The 23923-nt window shown below is 38.2% G+C and overlaps 3 protein-coding genes and 1 long non-coding RNA gene across 5 annotated transcripts in view; 2 read left to right on the top strand and 2 right to left on the bottom strand.

Moving 5' to 3' along the window:
• The window catches only part of LOC139943661 (putative pyridoxal-dependent decarboxylase domain-containing protein 2), a 31212-nt gene extending 30290 nt beyond the window's left edge, over positions 1–922 (bottom strand). For both annotated transcript variants that reach the window (XM_071940392.1, XM_071940393.1), the window contains exon 1: positions 800–922. In XM_071940392.1, coding sequence (XP_071796493.1) covers positions 800–916 — 117 coding nt within the window. In that variant the 5' untranslated portion in view covers positions 917–922. The remainder of the gene's footprint in view (positions 1–799) is intronic.
• A 678-nt stretch (positions 923–1600) lies between these two features.
• LOC139944319 (major facilitator superfamily domain-containing protein 6-like protein B) lies at positions 1601–9676 on the top strand. Its single transcript, XM_071941310.1, has 2 exons — positions 1601–1748; positions 3748–9676. The coding sequence occupies exon 2, from the start codon at positions 3850–3852 to the stop codon at positions 6196–6198; it is 2349 nt and encodes a 782-aa protein (XP_071797411.1). The 5' UTR covers positions 1601–1748; positions 3748–3849; the 3' UTR covers positions 6199–9676.
• A 950-nt stretch (positions 9677–10626) lies between these two features.
• LOC139944611 (mpv17-like protein) lies at positions 10627–18210 on the bottom strand. Its single transcript, XM_071941667.1, has 5 exons — positions 18131–18210; positions 16042–16404; positions 14565–14665; positions 13772–13870; positions 10627–13435 (listed from the first exon to the last, which is right to left on the bottom strand). The coding sequence occupies exons 2-5, from the start codon at positions 16376–16378 to the stop codon at positions 13400–13402; spliced, it is 573 nt and encodes a 190-aa protein (XP_071797768.1). The 5' UTR covers positions 16379–16404; positions 18131–18210; the 3' UTR covers positions 10627–13399.
• A 318-nt stretch (positions 18211–18528) lies between these two features.
• Positions 18529–21907, top strand: LOC139944066 (uncharacterized). The gene is made up of 4 exons (XR_011786913.1): positions 18529–18908; positions 19794–19907; positions 20305–20415; positions 21074–21907. It is a non-coding gene; the product is annotated as an uncharacterized lncRNA (long non-coding RNA).
• The last annotated feature ends 2016 nt before the right edge of the window (positions 21908–23923 follow it).

Genomic DNA, 23923 nt, shown 5'->3' with positions numbered 1-23923 from the left:
CTCTGTTCTAAATCTGAGGTCTCGAAATCAAATTCATGGAAAATTACTTCTTTCTCTAAAACTATGTCACTTCAGAGGGAGCCGTTTCTCACTGCTCACAATGTTTTATACCATCAACCTCTCCCCATTACTCGCCACCAAGTAAGGTTTTATGCTAACAATTATTTTGAGTAATTACCAATAGTGTCCACTGCCTAAAAAAAGGCAGTGGGTATTGCCAGACACTGACTGTTTCGATGACTTAGTTTGACCATTCTACCTCTGAGTCTGAGTCTGAACAAGTACGGCTATAGGACTAGTCTGGAGAGATGTACAATTGATTCAATTTATTTAAAGACTTTTATTTCCTTTCTCGGGAGCCACAAATCGGAATAAGGAAAAACTATAGATATACTAGGGCCCTACTACTATAAAAAATTATAAACTTTCTTTAGATAGGAATTGTGATAACAAAAAACAACTTTGTTTGGGGGGGGGGAAATGATTTTGTCATTCATCTGTTCATTTATGATTTTTATTTTGAACAAGATTTGCCAGCTTTTACTTAACCTTAAGTTTTATTTAGTGAAATTCTGCAGTCCTCCAACCCTGTCTTTTTAAAAAGTTATTACATGCCTGAAATATGCGTTTTGGATGGGGGCATTTTGCTAAAAAGCCCCGCCCCCTTGCCACGAACAACGCATTAAGCTACGAACCCCCTTTTTATTTTGTAGGGGGACAGAGCAGAGTCCGGACTTCACATAAGATTCAAAATACACCCATGAAATATAACAAACACATATAAGACATCACACATTACCTTCTGCAAATTGCTATCCATTCTCAAGGGTGGTTTGGAGGAAGGGGTAGCTTTAGGCACGTGATTTGGTGTCGATGTAGGAATTACTTCATCGCCAACACTCACCCTGGCTGCCATGTTGGATTAGTCCACGCTGGCACATGAGTGAAAGGGTACCTAGTCTACTAATAAAAAAGGTTGTTTTGGGAAAGAGGGGCGGGGCCATGGAGGGGGCTTACGCATGGATGAAATAAGTTCGGGGGCAGGGGGCGGAAACAGATTTATCAGTTGAGACGAATGACCCTGCCATCAAACATAGTAGCATTAGTACCCTGCTCATATTTTCTGAAAAAGAGACACTCTGTGCATTTATTAGGAAAGTAGTTTGACAACAAAGGGAATTAAAATTCCCGTTGTTGTCAACTTTCCAATGAGGATAAATTTTCATTAACCCGGGAGTTTGTTATGTTATTGCTGTAAAAGAATTGACAAAAACTAAACTCCAATCCGTACAGGGATTTTGGCGTTCGCATAATCTACTGACCCCGCTCCCCCCCCCCCCCCCCAAAAAAAAAATAAACATTGCATTTTTTTATCCTCAAACAACAAACAAAAATTACAATTTGATAGGCTGAATTTGAGTTACAATTTCGTCGTCAATTTTCACCTTCCTAACTAATAATGCAAAGAAAAGATAATGAAATAAACAGCAACTAGCAGCTGATTGAAAGAGACTAGCATTACGTCACACTTTGAAACCGCCAACAGGCGGATGGGTTATCATGGAAGCTTAAAAAACGAAACTTTTCAACATAACGAAAAACACACAATTTGTAGACACGACGGTGGTACAGTGGCGGCTGACACGATCTTTCCTTTACTTTAGTCTTTAGATAGAAAGAAGATGAAGCGATTACGCATGAAACGACGACAGCAGAGACTAGAGTACAGACAAGCTGAATAATAAAGTGTAAGCCTTTTTACCGGCAAAGTTTCCGTATCCACCTGTGACCCTGCACCACTTTTTCATTCGTTTTTATTTTTTACTACTACTAGTATCTAAAGTTACTTTATTTATTAATGTCGATAAATAATTAATAATAACATAGATAGGCTATAAAAAGTAAAAGGCGAAATCAAAACAAATTGACAAAACAATTGATTCCGACCACTGCCTTTTTTTACTCTTCCTTATTGACAGACTCATTAAGTAATACAGTCATTTGACCAGTTCGGGATCATTGACCGGTTCGGGATCACTTCAACTTTGCAATAACCAAATAATTATATCACTTCTCATTATTACCAATTTCTGTTGATAAAGGTGGAGATTAACACCCATTAAACCAACAAACCTAAAAATAAGGTGCCAAATATCATTAGCAAATAAATTATTACCGATTTCCTGAAGGTTATCTGCGAAATTGATCATTTTTTCGTTTAAAAATGTTGGTTGAAAAACACTGTTTAAACTTCTTACCTTTAGAATTGGAGTGCCGGGGCAAAAAATATTTATGTAAAATGATAAGAATGTGTATAAAAACATTCCTGTTAATACTGTGCAGTCATTTTGTTTTTTTGAGGAGACGAAGTTACCAAAATCTTCTTTGTGGGGGCAATTTACCCTTGACCAGTTCGGGATCACTCAACATCTCGTTGCGTCAAATGGTGCCACACTAACTTACTAAGTAAGATAAAATCATACTACTGCAGTAGAAAGTTTATTTAGCTGCTTTTGAGAAACATTACTTCAACAAATTCTTGTAGAATTCTTTTTTTTTTTAGAAAATTAAACTTGGAGGGGTCAATAATGCTTTTTAGGTTCGCTTCACTTTTTCACTTGCCTTTGCTGTTGTTTTGTGGTTTTGTCGCTGGGATTTTGCGCTGCTATTGCAGACACTTGCATGACATTCGCTAAAGAAAAGGAAGTCCAAGTCCATGCCAACACACCCCTGAGGTTTCGTGTCCTTGAGAGGCAGTTTTATGAATGGGAGTATGGGTTTGCAATAAAGGGCACTCTTCTGATTCAGAATAGATTCAACTGATCCTGAACTGGTCAAACAGGTGACGATACTTTTCTCAAAGCCTCTTCAAAAGAACTAATCTTTTTTTGTCAGTGAATACTTGGTGAGTTTTATGACATGTTTAGGTAAACTGATAAACTTTTTTGTTTAAGATATCAAAGAGATTGCAATAAAAAACAATGTGAATTCAAAAAGTGATCCAGAACTGGTCAAACGACTGTATATGAGTCATTATGAGTTATGACCAATAAAAAAAAGCAAGGAAAGGTAGTTTATTTAATTTAATTTTTTTTTAAATACCTTTTTTATTTTTTAGTACAAATCAGTGAAAAGAATTGTGATCTGAGACATGTCACATGGCATCTTTTGAAAAGACTTTTGTAACTTATTTATAATTTTTATTTTAGAATGTTCGTAAACCAGGGGCCAATTTCATGGCTCTGCTTACTGCCGAATTCTGCACTTACAATCGCGATTCCCCGCTTACGTGCAAGCGCCGAATTTCTGCGCTAGCCTTGTAAGCGTAGAATGTTTAGTAACGTGGAGTACGCACGCGCAGAAGACAAATTCACCGCTTACCCGTGAAATACGCTTGCCGTAAGCACAGAATTCCCTGCTTCCGTAAGCGCCGATTCTGTGCTTACGGTAAGCAGAGCCATGAAATTGGGCCCAGGTGGTCAGGTTTGTATAGTGGTATCTTGCCTCGCCTTCCACCTCTATAAAGACATCGACTCGAATCCCACCAGGGGCGGTACTGTGTGGATTGGTTATCAGTCAGTCCCTACTTGACTGCATGGACTTTCTCTGGGTTTTCCTCCCACATCTAAAACTTAAATTTATTTAATGTTTTCTCTCGTTTGGCTCTAATATGAGCGAATATCAAAATATAAAACATCAATTAAATTTGAGGTTATTGTTAAATGATTGATTTTTTTCCTTTCACAGACCCTCAGCTGATTTAACATGCCAACTGGTAGAAAAATGAAGACAGCAGATTAGAGATTGTGGGACATTTGTCAACATCGAAGAACTGAAAATTCATCCACTATGCCCAAAGGAGATCAAGTCGACCTACAACGAACTCTGACCTTTGTCAGTTTTTTCTATTTTACGTACTCAGCTAGTAAAGCATGCCTCTTCCCCTTTTTGACCCTGTACTTCCGTCAACTAGGCCTGAGTGCCACCCAGACGGGTGTCGTCTGTGGACTGAAGGCTTTCGTTGCACTGTGGGGTGCACCGCTGTGGAGCAGCTGTGCTACAAAACATGGCAGACAGCGTATCGTTTTGATGGTTGCTATGTTTATGATGCTGGCATCTAACCTTGGGTTGACGCTGTTACCGCCAGCAGATGGAGATCTCTATTTAGCCTACTGCAACCCTAGAAATAAATCGGCAAACTACAGAGAACCTTCGAACAACTCAAGAGTTGATAATGAAGATGCTGTAAGCATGCCTTCATCAACCGCCCCTACAACTCGTCACACATCGACCCTGTCAGGTAGTCCATTCTCAACCTCTCAAACCTCAAAGGACTTCATCGGTTCAACTGATTCTAACCTGTGGATCAACACCAAGAAGACAACAACTCTTTATTTAAGAATAAAACCAACCAGAAAACTACCCTTTGATAATTTCCATCCAAATCTCAACCACGATATGGGAAGTACAGCACGGCCTTCACCTCACAATAATGCAAATCAGATTTGGACTCCTAAGCCAAGCCACCCCCTTCCAGAGTCAAATACTCTGCCAGAATCCAACTCCCAGTACACTGAAGAATCTACAGCTGATCATCTCCAATCAAACAATGAACAGTCCCAACTTGAGGATTATCAAGATTCAGTACCTAGTTTTATTTCAACCACTCCAACTCTACCTGCTAATGTGTCCCCTTCGACAACGAAAAGCAACAACCAGCAACTAAGTCACAACCAATATTATAACCATGAATCTGTGATGCAGCCACAAAGCAATAACCTTAAGTTAAATCCAAATCACAATGATGAAAGACCTGGGACCCATCTGAACTGGGGTAACATCGATCAGAATCAAGCATCAGGAAACAAAAAGAAGAAATTTAATCATAAGCCAAACCAAAGGCAGAGGAAACCCACTTTGACAGAAAACTCAAATAGTAAACCAAACCGGAGGCAAAAGATTGAAACGACAAACTCTATCTTTGCAGGAAAACCAAGTGTATCTCGTGACAGAAAGAAGCGTAGCAACGTCGATAAACACACTGTACCGACTGAGGCATCTGAAATATCACAAAATAACCAATATCCTCAGTCGTTGGGCCAGGCACAGGACATTGTAAGTAAACCTCTGACCAGTTTCCTTGAATCTGAGCACATTGTGTTTGTAATTGCACTCCTGATTGTGGTCATCGGGGAGAGCCTTTCGTGCCCCATTGACAAAATATGCGACAGCAATCTACATGAGACTCTGGATGCTGTAGATGAACTTGACAAGTACAAGAGACATCGAGTGCCGAGTATGATTGGCTTTGCCATCTTTGCCGTGACTGTTGCAGTTATTGTTGACAAGACGGACTGCCGTATCTTCCTGAAGGCGAGCCACTTCATGATCCACTTTTACATGTTTGCGGTTCTCCTCGGACTTGCCTTCTTGTTGGCTTTCTTCTACCCCATCCCTGCAATAAGGAAAGGAAACAAGCAGATGAGATTCTGTAAGGCCATCAGACTGCTCTTTGCTGATCCGCACAATGTTGTGGTGACACTCACTACATTTATTGCAGGAGCGATAGCGTCAAACATACACAATTTCCTCTTCTGGCATGTGCAAGACCTTGGAGGATCAGAAGTTGTCATGGGAGTTGCGCTGCTAGTCTCTGTCACCTCCCAAATTCCAATGCTTTTTCTAACTGGCTGGTTGACTCGAAAACTCGGCCACACTGGTGTCCTGGTTGTGGCATTGCTGTGCCTCTCATCACGTCTTCTCTACTTTGCGTTTCTGTGGACACCTTGGGCTGTCGTTCCAATTGAAGTGCTGTGCGCGTTCAGTCAGCAGGCTCTCTTCCAAACAGTATCCTCGTACGCTGAGCAGATATCCCCCCCAGCTATGGACCGATCCACACAATCCATCCTGAACTCTATGTACCATGGTCTCGGCTTCTTCATCGGGGGTTCCGTGGGGGGCCTCGTCTATGATCAAGTGGGGTTGAAAGTCCTGTACGGTGCGTCGGCAGGCCTGGCTCTTGCTTGGGGGATGGTTGTGGTCTTGGTTGAGCAGCTCGTCCCCAAGAAGAGGAAGCTTCATTATTCATCGCTGCTGCGGCGAGAGGAAGATGCAGATGAAGACTATCTGAGCGAGGAAGATTCTGATGAGGTTTATGGAAATGATTGGCTCGTTCAAGCTCTAAAGGATGAACTGTAGCACGGTTCATGTATACACGGATGAACTTTAGTATGGTTCACTGTACAATTGTTGTATGCTGTGACGGGGTCCATGGCGTTTTGTACACCTGAGGGGGAAAATGGAACCCAAGGCTAAGCCAAGGGTGCCATTTTCTCCCGAGGGTGTTCAAAATCCATGGACCCCAAATCACAGCGTGCAACAATTGTTTTGTTATACCTTGGTAACATGATTATTCCTCTTCTCAAAGTTATGTTGTCATCTTCAAACACTATAACGACGGAGTATGCACAGTTTAATAAGCAGGCGAAACCATTCTTCACTGTTCCCTCGAACCCGTGGACTTTCGTACTAAGCGCTGGAAATCGACCAACGGTGGGAACGATCAAGTTGATGTACACCGGTTAACATAACTCATGTTACCCATTGCGCTGTGCAGCCGTGGTACATTATACAATTGTTGCACGCTGTGATGGGGTCCATGAAGTTTTGTACACCCGAGGGTGTACAAAACCCATGGACCCCATCACAGCGTGCAACAATTGTTTTGTTATACCTTGGTAACATTAATATCCTCTTCTCAAAGTTCTTTTGTTATCTTCAATCATTATATCGCAAGTCATTGTTTAATGAGCAGATGAACAAGAAACAATTCCTTACTGTTACCTGGAACCCGCGGGTGTTTCGTACACAGCGCTCGAAATCGACCAACTTTGGGAACAATGAAAGGGGGTGAGTCATTGAAACAATTCCATGGAAATTTAGAAAACACCCTTTACAAAGATTGTGCCTTTTGTTTGGTTTAGAGGACATTGCATCAAGATATGTCTTTATTTTTTACTTGAAAGCCACCTGAATGCGACACACTGTACACATATGTAACCAATGTACAATAAAACCCTAGCAACAGCAGCTTCTTGGTACCTAGACAGCTGGGCACACTTTTGAAACAAATAATTGGCTGCTTTTACTCCTGCTATGGTCAAAACTACAACTCCCTTGTTGATCCCGCAGCGATCTATTTTATTGGTAGCACCATAAAATTACACTGTCTAAGCTATACAAGTATGAATTAAAGTGTAACTGGATCCAATTTTAGAGCACCAAAAAACCCACAAATGAATGGTTCAATACATCAAAAGCACTTCCAAGTTATTTCGTTTCCCCCCGTTTGCCTCCCCCCCCCCCCCCAATTTTTTTTGAATAATTAAATAAATAAATAAAACACAAAATAATAATAAATACCAAATACGTTTAAAGGGTATCCATAAATAGACCAGAAGTCCTGTTTGTTTTTCCAAGAATCATTTAACTCCTTTGAGGCCACATTTCCATGTTTATGGGGGGAGGGGGTAATGTTTATTTTGTTTGTACTGCTAAAAAAGCACTGACTTACCACGATGACCGACTTGAGCTGCGGTAATACTAATGTGGCCTGGAATTGGTGTTAAATTTAATTTAGACCGTGGGGGATGGGGACTGAGATCTTTTTGCGGGAGGGCAAATACATACACCCCCCCCCCCTGTAGTGCCATTGTTAATGTTTAAGGAACTTTTTCATTGTAGGGTAAAGGCGTTTTATATGTATTCAAACATTTTGAGTTCATTTGTCTGTTAAATAACACTATAAGACTTGTTGTCTATTTTTCAAAATACTATTTGCTTTCAATAAATGTATAATTCAACATCTTTTAGTCCAAAAAAATTTTTAAAATTGATGCTGTTCCCGCTTCTAAATGTAAGATTCGAACTGCCTCTAGCCAATTGCAGTGGTCTAGTTTGTAAGACATCTGCTTTAAAATGGCAACAGTCGTGGGTTCGAATCCAACTTGAGTTATATGTCTACGGTGTTTTTTTACAGGACTCGGGGGGAAAGTATGAAGTATTCAGTGCTTTACACATATTGGTGTATTAGGCCTATATGGGTTATGGTGAAAAAAGAGGACATGACCAACCACACCCAGTCGTGTTTGACCATTATGTGAGAGGACACCTATTGTACTTTCTGTTGTTCCTGTATTGAAGCAATCCCAATTGGTTTTGTACTCAAATGATTAGTGAGGACCCATGAAAACAAAGAACCAGTGAGGACTTATTGTCCCTATTGAAAAATTTCCTAGAAGGGTAGGCCATACAAACCCACTTAACATTGTATAAAGTTTATCAGTATTTTGTGGCACAATGTTTGAAGAAGAACGCTGCAGCTGCTAAAAAGTAATTTATGAAATTTGTCAAAATATTTATTATTTAACTTATTACAGATCACAAATTGAATTTCCCATGCTATGTATTTGCAGTCGAATCCATTTTTGGTATTTAATTTCTAATTTAAGTTGTTATTTCTTCCAGCGGAGTCCGATTTCACAGATCTGCATAAGCAGAAAATGTTGCTTAAATGTTTTTGCGCAGAAAAAAAATAGCAGAATACCAGTCACAAATTGTATGTGTGACATGGAAGTTTGGCTGCTAACCTCAATCTTGTAAGCATAACTTTGTTGTGCTTAGCTACTTTTTTTTGTGCTAAAGCAGCTCTGTGAGATTGGGCTCATATCTTTAATTTATTGGGCCTTTTGTACTTAGAATGTGTACAACAGAATTTGATTGTTGAAGCCTGTTTTTATTTCGTTAACTTTCATGTGATGGATTTAAATGTAGTGTACACTTATGGTAATTAATGACTGTAAGTAAAAGGCACTGGACGCCTATTGGTAATTGTCAAAGACCAGTCTTCTCACTTGGTGAACCCCAGCATATGCATAAAATAACAAACCTGTGAAAATTTGTCATCGAAATTGCAAGAGAATGATGAAGAAAAAAACACCCAGCTGTTTGCACGAATTTGTACGCTTTCATGTGCAAAATTTGTGTGCTTTCATATTTATATTATAAAAAGCTTCAGTTGAAGTGGGAGTTACTTCAAAGGGATTCATTTCTCACAACGCTTCATACTATCAACAACTCTCCATTGCTCGTTACCAAGTAAGTTGTTGTGCTTACAGTTATTTTGAGTAATTGGCAATAGTGTCCATTGCCTTTAAAGACAGTAAAATCGTACGAAGTAATGTAGTTAAAGGGCAAGAGGTAACCAAAAAAACACTTCAAGAGAAAGGCTTCAGTCTCAGGCATCTGAAAGCAAACAATTCGATACAAAAAGGCCCTAAATTTACAGGTTTGTTATTTTGGGATACACCAAGTAAAGACAAATACCATAGGTGTACCATGATGTGATAATATATTTTGCCTTAATTTGTTCAAATTGCATTGGAAGACATATGTATATATGGCAGAATAGTTGTTTACAATATTTTTTAAATATTTAAAAAGTTTAAAGATTATATTATATTTGTTGCCTTCCAAAAGAAATTCTAACTATTAGTATAAAAACAGTTTTTTCCAAATGTATTTTATGGGTTGTCTATTTTGAGTAGACTTTCTGGATTTTTTTGATTTTTTTTAGATGTGCAAAATAAAATTGAGAGTTCCGGCCAAAGAAACCAAAACTCATTTTTATTCTTCACAAAATAATTTTGAAGATAAGTTTGAAGATGGGGGGGGGGGAAACTACTGATCAAACAATGCTTTGTGAAAACACTTTCCCTACACACGACGTATCAGCTCAAATTTTGGTGCTATACCTCCTTAGTAAGGACTAAGGACCTTGTCACACGACACAACTTGTGCAGGCGTCTTGGAGGCAACCAACTGCAGGTGCATGCTACATGTACAGGACCACTTTGGGTATGGTAGCACACAAGTAATTTTTTAAACCATGTCTTACAATCCCCCAAGAATGTGTACATGTGACTGGGTTCTCTTGGAAATCGCCTGGAACATGTTGCCTGTAAATTGCCCAGTGTGACATATCAACCTATAAGGCCAGAAATCCTTGTCCATGCATTGTGCTTAATGGGCAATGTGTAAAAAGTACACGACAAGCAACGCACATAATTCAATGTATCTGTAAAGCGTACCGAGTTATCCTCCAAAAATAATTGTCTACATTGCTCCGTTTACATTTTCAGCACACCTTGCACAATGCTACTACTCCCAAACCCACCAAGCTTGTATCAACCTGCACCCGTGGACCTCCTATTGTCCCTCTTTTGTTATTGGTCCTCGGTTTTTAAGTGTATACCTACTCACACACACACAAGCTTGTGTACGCCTGCAACCGTGGACCTTCTATTGTCCCTCTTTTGTTATTGGTCCTCGGTTTTTAAGTGTATACCTACTCACACACACACAAGCTTGTGTACGCCTGCAACCGCGGACCTTCTATTGTCCCTCTTTTGTATACATGTACTCTAAATTTTGTGCAACAGCTCCCATTGGCTTTGTAAACGTTTTCCAACTGTGGACCAGTCTTCTCACTTAGTGTATCTCTATGCACAAAACAACAAACCTGTGAAAATTTGAGCTCAGTAGCTCGTCGAAGTTGCGAGATAATAATGAAAAAAAAAAACCTTGTCAAACGAAGTTGTGTGCTTTTAGAAGCTTGATTTCGAGACCTCAAAACTTAAATCTGAGGTCTCGAAATCAAATTCGTGAAAAATTACTTCTTTCTCGAAAACTCTGTTACTTCAGAGGGAGCCTTAGTGTCCACTGCCTTTAAACATGCAGGTCCCTGGTTGAATGTGTATATACCAACTCGCTATCACCTACTGGGGTTGGGGTCTAACTCTTGCACCAAGATTAATCAACCCTTTTTTATGTGAGCCACTGTTCCTGAAACCACTAAAAAAGAACAATTTACAAGATTCAGACAAGTAAAGTTCTATAATTTTATAATTCAATAGTACATTTGCACACATACATGTTTACGTAAACTTGCTTACACGAGAAAGTTTAAAAAGTAGCTTACAACATTTTAAACATTTTCTAAAGAAGTTTAATAAAATATTGTTAAAAAAGCTTACTTTAATTGATACTCGACAAATGTTAAAACACCAATACACATAGCTTTCACCCGTATATTCTTTCAGCTCTGGTATTAAGGTTCAATGACAATTCAAAATGCTAAAATATAAATGTTCTTCTCAGAATGATGTCAACATTCAAGTTATCTATATCTATTGATATTAATTTATTTTAAAAATTATGAAAAATACTCGAGAAGAATAGAATTATAGCCAAAATACAGTATAAAGTGTCATAGAAAATATGGAAGATATGAGCAAAAAGATTATTTTTTTAATTTACAAGGCAGCCTCATAGCATTTAAAAAATTTGTTTTTTATTAAAATACATCTGATTAATTTCCGATGGGAAAACTATATCAAAATAAAGTTTTTCAAACTTTAGAACTTGTTCTCACAATTTAATGAGAACAAGGAACGAATTTGTAGCTTTATAATTAGGCCTAATGTTATTTTAATGAACACAATACAGAAAACTGCAAGGTGGGCATAAGCCAGCCCTATATAGGACTCTTTCTCTGCCGTGTGTACGCAAGACACATGACGCGCAAATTTTGAATTGTGTTGCATGTTAAAGCTGTGCAGTCAAGATACGGTGACCGAGAACTCATGCGTCTAAGCTTGCGTCATGCGTCTTGCACGCGAATGTATACGCGTACGCACGACAACAGACAACACTGTGAGAAAACGATCGAAACAGGAATTTTTTAACGTTGGAGCTGCATTATTTCACGAAAATGACAGATTTGTGAGGAATATATGAGGACCAAAACCCACCGCAGAAAAATGTATGCCGCCATAGAATGTGAATCTGTTGAAACTAGTGGTTTCTTGCAGGTAAGATTTGAGTGATGAAGCTGTGAAAATTTTCCGCCCCAGAAATGTACCCTGATGTCCAGGACATCACTGTAGTACAAAACGAAAGTGTAAGGCCGCCAGGGCTAGGTAGAAGCTAGAAAATTTGCATAAATGCCATAATTATATGTTCTATAAATACAACCAAACAACAAAAAGTGACTAAAACTTGCATGTCATTACCTGTCATTAAAAAAAAGGATTTGGCATTTCTATATTTCAGTAATTTTCAGTCATTTTAATTTAACCTAGTTAAACAAACATAAATTACTCTTGCAAACAATAGTTTATAGCCTGACATTTCAACCCTAGCAGAGTCTTTCTCGAAGGCCAAATTCGTTTATTTGATAGCCTTCGAGAACGACTCTGCTAGGGTTGAAACATCAGGCCATTAACTATTTTTTTGCATTTATACCATCGGTCCTGAGTTGGTTGGTAAGTTGTTTACAACAGGTAATTCTATTTTCTCAACAATTTCTTTTACATGATTTGCAGATGGTAACAGTGTTAACTGATGCATAACCTGGAATAAATCAAGTGAGTATCCTTCTACTCAAAGGTAGGGTCATACACGTAGATTGGTTTGTGTCACCATAGAGCTGATTGATAGGCAAAACTATCAAGAAAGATCAAATAAAAAGTCACTTGAGAGTTTCAGCTGAGAGCCTGTCTACTTGTAGGTAAAACATTGAAACAAATTTCAAGGTAATTTCACATGATCATCAAATCGATCAAGGTATGCTGGTGACAGCAGGTACCAACTATGGCCACAGTATGGAGGAAACTATAAATAAATATTCATAAATACCCCAGACAGTTTCGCTACTCCTATTGGTGGAGAGTGCATCACGTGGGGGTGGTTAATTGGTTGATAATGACCAGCTGGAGCTGTTTATATACAACCGGCTAGCTTCCGCGTGTCAGACGCGCGCGTACGCCAATATTATCACGCGGAACGCGCAATTCATAGCTATTTAAATTAGTCTCTGCGTGTAATCTATTTCGTAATCTATTTCTAATGGAAAAAATGAAAACATCTTTCCTTCTAAATCAACCAGAATCCTTCAACATCAGAACCCTAAAGAGTATGTCATTCTTGTACAGTGAGTTGTAAAAGTGAAGCCAAATTCCTTGCATCACAACTGGCAAGCAGCAAGCTGGCAGCAATTTGGTTGCATCATGTAATTCGCTTCCCATTTTGCATGAAGTATGAACCAAGCGTTAGACTCTGATAAAAGTGGTACATGCATGCCACCAGCCTCAGCACAATTTAAGGCAGTACTAATAAGGCCATCAAATCAGTAAAAAAATAACGGATTCTGAAGGACGTCACGAATAGTAACAATTATTGTTTAGAACAGATAAAAATTAGGAGCCATACCCGGTACTCAAAGTGTTGGAATCCTGTTAATGTGGTTTGTAGTAGAAAATAGTTCTCCCTACATTGCTGTCTAAACTGGAACCACTTTCTCCTCTTTGTGCATACTCTGCAATAGAAAAAAAGAAGAAGAAAAAAAGGGAACTTAAACTCTTAAACTATATTTGTAAACAAAAATTGTGTAAATATTTTTTTGTTGAAATATGCAACAGCCCAATCCTGAAGCCATAGCTATATTGCCGAAGTGAATTACTTGGCCTTGCAATCCCATTGGCACAAAGCTACAGCTTACAGGTCTGTATTTTAAAAACAGCATTATTATAATAATAATATTATATATTTTTTTTAACTACATATTTTAGAGCGCAAAAAAAAAAAATTCAATTAATTGTTGTTATTATTATTACTATTATTATTTTTGTTATTATTATTCTTCTTTACTTACAATTCTCTTCATGAAGCAGAGGATATTAGACCAGACCATACTCAGCGTGGCGACGTAAACAACTCGGAAGTGGGGAGGTAGAAACAGGAAATTGACGGTCTGTCATTTTTGGAGAAAGTTTTAAAGACAGTTTATAAGATATTCAGGGGAAATACAACGTTAGCTTTAGTCTTAGTTCCAAGACCATTGGTGCTGCGCGGTCACACACACAACCAACGTTCCGATCACGGCAACAAACTGTACACGCTTGTAATGAACGAACGTTAGCGGGCGCTCTTTTTCTCTGATTTCCAGATCTCCAGAAATCAGAGATTTGGTCTTGGAACCAAGACTATATTAGCTTGGGGTGTGGGAACAACATTTTGAGACAGCTGAAAATGGTTTACTTCTAAAGACTTAAAATAAGAAATCGCAATAAATTGTGAAAGGCCCTCGTGCTGTACCACTCTGTGCGTGGTCTCAGTCCTTCTGAACCTTTTTTTCAGCAAAGAGGATTAAACGGATTTGAGGGAGTTTTTAATTTAAAAACACCAGCAATAAATATCTGGGGAAAACAAATGTTTTTAATTTAATTTTAAAAAAGTATATGCATCTGGCAATTCTTTACTAGTCTTGGTACAAGATGTTCATATTGAATAGGCACTCGTCAATCAGTCAATCAATCAAGAGGATGTTTTAGACCGCCAAAATCAACCAAAATCATTCCAAGGGGCTCAAAAATGCAGAGCAGGGGATCGCCATAGTTGAGTGACAGTCAACAAAAACGTCTTGCACCAAGACTTGAATTCTTTACCTGTGCCAGTGGCCAAAAGCAACAGCTGGCAGTGTATGTTGGGACAAACTTCTCCTTCAATTCAGCAGAAATATCGTCTGTGCGTTCCATAACACTGGATCCTGCAAATGACCCACAAAACACAAACAAAATTATCTTATAGTAACAAGTTCTTATTATACACATTTTACATAAAAACAGACCTAATGCCCTTTACAATAGTGCCCTGGGCCTGCCGGGCAGTGGTTCAATAAAATTCCTTTAATCTTTCTCCAGCACCCTGAAAAGTATTCTGAACCCCAGGCGACCATAGCGCTCCAGTGGCCTTTTCATACACAATTTCAACCTCTACCCTTGCAGGTACCCATTTATGCCCCTGGGTGTTCATACATAATTTCAACCTCTACCCTAACAGGTACCCATTTATGCCCCTGGGTGTTCATACATAATTTCAACCTCTACCCTTACAGGTACCCATTTATGCCCCTGGGTGTTCATACATAATTTCAACCTCTACCCTTGCAGGTACCCATTTATGCCCCTGGGTGTTCATACATAATTTCAACCTCTACCCTTGCAGGTATACCCATTTATGCCCCTGGGTGTTCATACATAATTTCAACCCCTACCCTTGCAGGTACCCATTTATGCCCCTGGGTGTTCATACATAATTTCAACCTCTACCCTTACAGGTATACCCATTTATACCCCAGGTGAAGAGAAGCAATTATAGTCGTGCATCTTGCACAAAGCAACCAGGACCCAAACCCCCACATCAATCAAGCGCCAGGACTTGAATTTGGTGCTCATTGCTCTACAATCGAGACGACCATGATACCCTACAAATTTCTCTTGAACTGCTTTAAAAGTACAAAAGGGTTGACTGTCATTTGCTTGTGAAACACTATTGGTTTATATTCTATGTACAAATTTTGTGACATGTATGTTAAAGGTACTGAACACGTTTGGTAATTGCCAAAGACCAGTGTTCTGACTTAGTGTATCCCATCATAAGCATAAGTTTAACAAGCCTGTGAAAATGTGGGCTCAATTGGTCATCGAAGTTGCGAGAAATTGATGACAGAAAAAATACCCTTGTTGGACGAGTTTGTGTGCTTTCAGATAGGAATAAAAGACTTCTAGCTCTTATTTAAGTGAGAAATTACCTCTTTCTTAAAAACTACATTACTTCAGAGGGAGTCGCTTCCCACAATGTTTTATACAATCATCAGCTCTCCAATGCTCGTTAACAAGTCAGTTTTTAAGTTAATATTTGTTTTGAGTAATTAACCAAGGTGTACCTTCCCTTTATGTTGTAATGTACCTTGCACCATCCTTGGCGCTGTTTTTATTGAATTAAAATTTAAACAAATCAACCAATCAATTTCATCGGTGAGGGCAAGATTGGGGGCAAGGGTTCTGAGCAGCAAGGGGCCTACCACCCTTGCCCATAGCCACCCCTCCCCCTTAGTTTGGGGCTACATGGTTTACCACTTACCAACGTAAAAAATGCTTATAAACAACGGAGCAGACACCAGTTGGTCAAGGATGACTTTCTTTGCAACTGCGAGTTTAGCTGTCCCTGGAAGCGCCCTATCTAGCCACCTGTACCAGTAGAACCCAATGGGGCCATAGGCACACCCACCGATCACCATCATCCGCCCAACTCTTGGCCAGTCATACTTTTCACAACCAGCTATGGTCTGCTGCGTCGTCTCAGCCACGCCCAGGATCGTTCCATAGGTGATGGAGTTTGCAATCGCTGGATGCCTCGAGGCGAAACCCTTGGCCGATAGGTAGAGTCTGGAACCCAGTCTTCCTGATGCAGCAGCCATGGTTGTTCAATCAATTGCTGACTGGTCTGCAGGGATAAAAAATATTTGGAAATGAAAATGCGATGAGCCAATATTAACTATTAAAATAAGTGGGCCTTGCAAAGAGCATGAAGAGACTGATAAAACTCTCATAGATAACCACAATAAGTTAGGCTTCTAAAATTATTTTTTACCTTTCAAGTTGTCTCGACTTACAATTTGGCTCACAAATGATAGATTCACAGATCTTGTGTTTCTTTATATGGATGAGAAACTTCAGACTTTTATCTGAATTATTCAGACGCAGCGGGTATTTGCACTATCTATGGGGGCTATACTATATACACAAAGTAGAACCATGCACCACCAGTACAATAGACCCTAGCCCACCTGTTATGGCTATCTTTTAATAAATCAGTCTCATCACAGTAATGGAGACTGTAATGGGAGACCGATTTTTTATAAGAGAGCCATAACAGCTCAACAAGGTGGGCTAGTAGTAGACCCAGTAAGTGGGGCGGGCTGTACTCCTTTTTTTCGAAATTTGTCATATCAATATCAAATTTTAAAAAAAACAGCACCCCAACACGGGTGGGTCTAAAGCAGTTGCGATAATGTAACCCGAATTGGCGGAGCCGGAGCGAAGAAGCCGGAGGCCTCCGGCTCCGCCCTCAGGAGGGTTATGTTATCGCAACTAGGTCTACAGAACACCAGCAGTAATACTGTAGTACTTACAACAGTAATAGTTTATGATGAAATAACTGCTGTGCTGGTTCTTCAGGCCTACTGGTTCCTTGGTATGATTGGGTGGCAGATATAGTTGGGCCGCCAACTGAACACTCAAGTTGGGACCATCGTCCCAACTACTGAATTAGTTGGGACAGCCTCTACCTGAGCCGTCCAGTTTTCATTGCCTATTTTTATCTCCATATGGTCAAGTATGACCGATAATGACAACATTTCGAAAGTTTTGTCATTATCGTGATATTAAATGACAACATTTTACTAGTAAAATGTACGGTGGCTGATCTCGTCCGCCAACAAATAAACACCTTTTCAGTTATATACGGCATTATAACGCCCTAATAGGGCGTTATAACGCCGTATAGGGCGTTATAACGCCCTAACTGAAAAGGTGTTTATTTGTTGGCGGAGATCAGCCACCGTAAAAATTACAAATTTTCAGAAAGAAAAAGGAGTACCACCAGCGCCCAATCAGCTACTGGGTCTAATGATAGAGCGGAAACCACTGACTGGCGCCACCACTTTTTCATTCGATATGAAATAATATAGTATCCAATTTACCTCAATGAGATATCCCGGAAAAGTTTCCGTACGGCGCCACCACTTTTTCATTCGATATGAAATAATATAGTATCTAATTTACCTCAATGAGATATCCCTTTTTGTAAAAATGAGTGAAAAGGTGGTGGCGCCATACGGAAAATTATCCGATATCCCTTTTTCTAAAAATGAGTGAAAAAGTGGTGGCGCCATACGGAAAGTTATCCCTATTGTGGTTTCGTTCCGCTAGTCTCCCGTAACGGGAGACGGTATACGGGAGACGATAGCGGAACGAAACCGAACTAGTTCTATTTTTCTAGGACTCTTTCAGGGGTAGGCCTACTAGATTACCACTGTAATTTACAGCTTTACTGGCGCACCCATGCGCGATATTCGACCCTCCATCCTCCCCTCACAAACTTTTCAGAAAGAACTTCACTTGGAAATCTACATTAAATGGTTTAAAATTCAGAATCAATGCATATTTACCGTTATATGGGTATTCGTTCTTGGCAACTTGTTTTCCCCAGGGGTCAGATTCACCTGTCACAGCTGTACACCCATTTAGGTTACACATGCATGAATTGTTAAGTCAAATGAGGGCGCTATTTAGAGTTAACAAGGGGGTGCCCGGGAAATTTATTTATTTATTTATTTTATTGCAAAACAATAAAACAAGCACAGGCCGTCGAGTGGAAAGGCAAAAGTAAAAAAAAAACTGTCATCAAACAAGATGAGCCCTCCCAGACCTAGCTCATAAAAAATACACATTTATATACTATACATTAAACATTCTAAAATTGCAGTAGAAGTTTAAACAAAAGATGGCAAACACTCTAAATTACAGAGATTTAAATTTAAATCTTTTATAGGATTAAAATTAAAATAAATCCTAAAGATTTATTTTTAGTCCAAATCGATTTAATAAATCAACAATTATCCGCAGAGTCTATTTTGTTTTTCAATCCTCCGAACGATTAAAAAAGGACGCCAACTTTATGGACAGTGGACCAATCAGCGTGACGCGATTTCGTGACGTATTGCACGAACGTACAACTCAAAACTTTGTCGGCAGCCATTAAAATAAACCGACTGTGTGTGCGCTGCTAGCTACTAGTACTACTGCTGTCTGCTGCATGCTAAACGCGCACGTTCAATTACAAATGTAAACGTACATGAACGATGATCAGTCATTCATAGTCACACAAGTTTCTTCGGTCAGAACAGTCGGCAATAAGGAGGCAAAACTTCAATATTATTTCCTGAGGTAGGTGAATCCAATCGTATGTAGGACGTAGTATATCGGATAGGATATAGATAGGTTTTTGCAATGATTGTTTACAGTTTACACGACGATCATGACCTGTGGTAAAAATTATATCTCGACGAAATTATGTTAATGTTATACATTTTATACAACGTCCACGTATATTTTGGTGTTGTATTAAAGTCAGTGTGAACATCGTTGTTTTAACTAAATAAACCAAACATTAACCATTCCATGGAGAAACGTTATCATGTCCATGGCCATGACCATACTCCGCATAGACAGAGACAACGAACTTGAAGAGTAAAAGAGTGAATTTAAGACCGATTTTCACTCAGTTTCCCCCACCAAGTTCATTTTTTCCCAGCGACGACGGCGGACCAGATTTCGGCTCCCCGTTGCATAGGCCCTATACTCTCTCTACAGTTCACGAACGGAAGTGTTTTACTGTTTGGTGTTGCTTTTGAGTTTTGTTGGTCACCCAACATGATAATTAATATATGTAGATAGGGCAATATTTTACAACAGAAACGTGTCTAATTTATAGACTCTGTGCTCTAAAAATGAAGAAAGAACGATTTCGATAGGCTAGCAAATTTAAATTAGTAAGAGAATCATGTTTCTTTTTAATAACATATCTTGAGTGAACCCATAGTGGTATTGTTTTGCAGAATAAATAATTTAAGAAAATTTAGTCTTAAATCCTGGAAAATATAATGCACAGATTTTTTGCGAGTCGAAAAAAACAAAACATGACACAATTTTGTTGGACCAAATTGTCTCTAGTTAAAGCTTTGTTTGAAGTTCCATAGGCTACTACTAAAACTCTTTCTAATAATGTGAGGTTTTCTTAATTGTTATCGTCTGAATGTTTCCATTTTTCAGGTGACCTGTCTTCCTTCTGATCGCTGTTTACAGTTTTCTTCGTTCAGGCAAAGTCAAGAGATTTCAATTGTATCTGATGCAAATTCCAACGTTAATAATAGTCAGATCAAGCTGGTAAGCATGTCTTGTGTTTTTTCGTTGATATATTATTCCCATGTAATACAATTAAGATACAATTAAAATTTTGCATTTGTTGGCATGGTTGCTAAGGAAAGTAATACTTTTTACGATATGGTGGGAGATATAACTTAATACAAAACTGTTTTTAAAAACGAGTGGTTTGTTTGCATATGGCCACCTGAGCCCTATTGCAAGAGCCTCAATAACATAAACTAGAAAATAGAGACTGACATGTTTTTTTATATTCAACGATTGTGTGCTGGTCAACAGAAAAACAACCGTAAATTACAGTGACATATACTTTACATTTAGTTAATGCTACCATTTTCCATGGTAATGATGTGGAGGGTTTGTTAACACTAACAGTCGTCTGGATGTTTTCATGTTTCAGGTGACCTTTGTTCCTTAGTGTTTGCTGTTTATAGTTTCCTTCATCCAGTGTAGAAGTCAAGAGGTTTCAATTGTAGCTGTTGAGGTTCAGAACATTATTCAGAACAAGCTGGTAAGTACTATTTCCCCTAGATGGAGGTTGTTTAAAATTATGTTTCCTTTACTGAAATGTAACAGTGGTCCATTTCACTAAGCAATAACATTCATTGCAAGACAAATTGTCAGTATTACCATGCTAATTTGTAATGTGACATCACACTTTACTTAGCAACTGCGATTGATTTGCAGCTAAAATCAAACTTAGCTCTTTGTGAAACATGGGCCCACTAATTCCACTTTAAGCCACAATGTTATTTAAATCAACTCTATCAGAAAGAACTCACATTTATTTAGAACTTGATTTATTTGATGCAATTGCTTTTGCTATAAACAAGGAGTGAGTTTATAATAATATCATTTGAAAAACAATCACATATCCACGTTTGAGGGGCCCCTATAATAGCTGATAGCTGATAATTTGAAAGTATTTTATCTTGTCACATAAACATGCGGATTCCCCTATATCAAGGTCACATTCACATACAGGTCAAGGGTCACGTTTACATGTTTTTTATCATGGTTATGTCGACCAGGGACAGAATTCTTCAAAGACGTTTCTTTGGGACTTAAACAGCCCCCCCCCCCCTTTTCCAAACCGGTCAAGAAAAAACTGTGCATTTCAAATGAGAACATTTCATTATCGCGAGCATGTTTTGTTTTTTCAAATACAGGAGGGGAGTAGCACTAGAGATACAGCAACCTGAACAACTTCCCTGAGAGAAAGCTGAAGCAGTTTGTCTTTTGTATGGATTGCATTCCCGTTAGTGAATATATATCAAACATAATTCACAAACCTAATTTGAAGTGGCATTCCCTTAGATACAGCATGCAGTTTTGCTTAAAATAAATAATTTGTAGGAGAAATGTAGTGCATCAGTTAATTCAAAAGCATTTAACAAATTGTTTGTGGCAATATCTTTTTTTTAAACAAGTTATTTGAAATAAAGCTAGTGTCGTAACTAGACTGTCCATGTTCACCCTATCTAGGAAACAAACAAATTGTTTTGTTTTAAAATAAATTTCTCAAATGTGCCCAGAGGCTGTAAACAACTGGTTAACAACCACTCGAATCTTCTTAGAATATTTGAATGAAATTGCAGATTTAAACCTTGAGTGATAAACATGTAGCTACAAAATAGAACTTTTCATGTTTATGGACAACATAGGTCAAATGTATGTCGAGGTTTATTGTCGAAACTATGTGTATTATTTAACTTGTATATTTGAAAATAAAATTTTGAAGGCAAATATTTTAAAACTGTTGTTTTTACTTTGTTTTGTTTTTCCTGCTGGTTCAGAAATCGTGTTTACTGTTTTAATCCCAAGGAAGATTAGAAATGAATCCGAAAAGATTGCTAGCATCTAGGTTTAAATCATTCAATGGGTGAAGGTTAAATCTGTAAAGATTTGAAAAAATAAATCCACTGGGATTGATTTAATTAATCCTCCAAAGACTTAATTGTTTTAATCTTTTGAAAGATTAATTTTAAATCCACGCTGATTGGTCCCTAACGACAATCCTTGAAAGATTTAAAATTTAATCCTGTGGATTTAAATTTAAATCCTTGTAATTTAGAGTGAATGTTTGAAATGTTTGAGGATGGCAAATTCTAGACACACCAGAATTGCTGCCTGGGGCTGATCTGAACCCTGTTCATATCCACGAACCTCGAGGTGTGACGTCAGATGAAGCTAAGGGGTACCCGAACCTTAAAGTCAACTTAAATTCAATTGATTTTTTTTGTAATAAAAAAACAAAAAACAAAAACAAAAAAACTTTTGTCCAGGTATCAGTTTTTAAGGAAAAACTGGAAACTACATGTCATTCTCAATGTGTCCAATATATATGTCAGGTCAGGGGCCGATTTCACTAACGTCTATGTTTGCGTTCATCGCTGACAAACTTGCGATGAGATCGCAAACCTCAAATTCATCGCAATTGCGATGTCGCTAATTCTGCGTTTCTCTAAAGTCATCGCAATTGCGATGACGTTAAAAGGGAAATAAAGGTTTTGTACGAGGCTAAAAGTAGTGACCTTTGACATCCCGCAACAAAATCGTCGGTCGTCGCTCGAAATGAAAAGGCATTGTGCAGTTTATATGTAAATCGTTGTCATGTTGGTGCACACGAACTATTGTGGACGATGTTTAGGCACCCATTTACAAAGGGTTAAAGCATTTATAGGCCTATGGCCTCTATTATAATTTTAGATTTTATCAAACAGTTTTCGTAAATCTGTTGTAACGGTGGGATTGATGAAAATTTTGACATATTTGTCTAATAATACCATGGAGGAAGAAATAATACTAAGCTTCACACTGTCAATTTGCAAATACATTCTAAAAATGATGGTTAAAATAATCGAACCCATATAGTATCTCCTTTTTACCGTTATTAAGGGGCTCTTTGCTGCAGCTGCGTCGCTGATAGTTGTCATCGGCAATCTGAGTCTACCAGGTAAAAGACCGCAAAACTAATGTATTTACTCTGAATCACGGGCAATTTATACGTCTGGATTGCATTCCAGTTAGTGTGTGTGTGGGGGGGGGGGGGTCGTCAGTAGTTGAAACTTTTGATAAGTTCTTAAAATCCGTTTTTGAGTGTGGGTCAGACTATTCTGAAAAACCAACAACTTTGGAGATCCTTGCTGCAATGAAATCCGGTTATCCAACTGATATCAAACATAATTCACAAACCTAATTGGAAGTGGCATTCCCTTGGATATATACAGCATACAGTTTTGCTTAAAATAAATAATTTGTGGGAGAAAGGTAGTGCATCAGTTAATTCAAAAGCTTTTAATATATTTTTTGTGGCAATATCTTTATTTTAAAACGAATTACTTGAAATAAAGCTAGTGTCGTATTAAACTAGACTGTCCATCTAGGAAACAAACAAATTGTTTTGTTTTAAAATTAAATCTCTCAAATGTACCCGGAGGCTGTAAACAATTGGTTAACGACCACTCGAATCTTCTTAGAATATTTGAATGAAATTGCAGATTTAACCCTTGAGTGATAAACATGTAGCTACAAAATAGAACTTTTCATGTTTATGGACAACATAGGTCGAATGTATGTCGAGGTTTATTGTCGAAACTATGTGTTTTATTTAACTTGTATATTTGAAAATAAAAATTTGAAGGCAAATATTTTAAAACTGTTGTTTTTACTTTGTTTTGTTTTTCCTGCTGGTTCAGAAATCGTGTTTAATGTTTTAATCCCAAGGAAAATTAGAAATGAATCCGAAAAGATTGCAAGCATCTAGGTTTAAATCATTCAACGGGTGAAGGTTAAATCTGTAAAGATTTGAAAAAATAAATCCACTGGTATTGATTAAATTAATCCTCCAAAGACTAATTGTTTTAATCTTTTGAAAGATTAATTTTAAATCCACGTTGATTGGTCCCTAACGACAATCCTTGAAAGATTTAAAATTTAATCCTGTGGATTTAAATTTAAATCCTTGTCAGTTAGAGTATACATCCCACACTATAATAAAACTCAATAAAGAAAACCAG

Source organism: Asterias amurensis, chromosome 11 (assembly GCF_032118995.1).
Source record: "Asterias amurensis chromosome 11, ASM3211899v1".
Taxonomy (NCBI): Eukaryota; Metazoa; Echinodermata; class Asteroidea; order Forcipulatida; family Asteriidae; genus Asterias; species Asterias amurensis.
The sequence above is the reverse complement of the archived record's forward strand: the minus strand, read 5'-3'. Positions and strand labels throughout refer to the sequence as shown.

What these genes read in the sequence shown, in the direction of transcription:
- LOC139944611 (XM_071941667.1), bottom strand. Translation starts at nt 16,378, where the DNA reads ATGGCTGCTGCATCAGGAAGACTGGGTTCCAGACTCTACCTATCGGCC. An exon ending in TATAAGCATTTTTTACGTTG is followed by an intron (nt 14,666 to 16,041) that starts GTAAGTGGTAAA and finishes GGTCATTTGCAG; the next exon opens with GATCCAGTGTTATGGAACGC. An exon ending in TCTGCTTCATGAAGAGAATT is followed by an intron (nt 13,436 to 13,771) that starts GTAAGTAAAGAA and finishes TTTCTATTGCAG; the next exon opens with AGTATGCACAAAGAGGAGAA.
- LOC139944319 (XM_071941310.1), top strand. Translation starts at nt 3,850, where the DNA reads ATGCCCAAAGGAGATCAAGTCGACCTACAACGAACTCTGACCTTTGTC.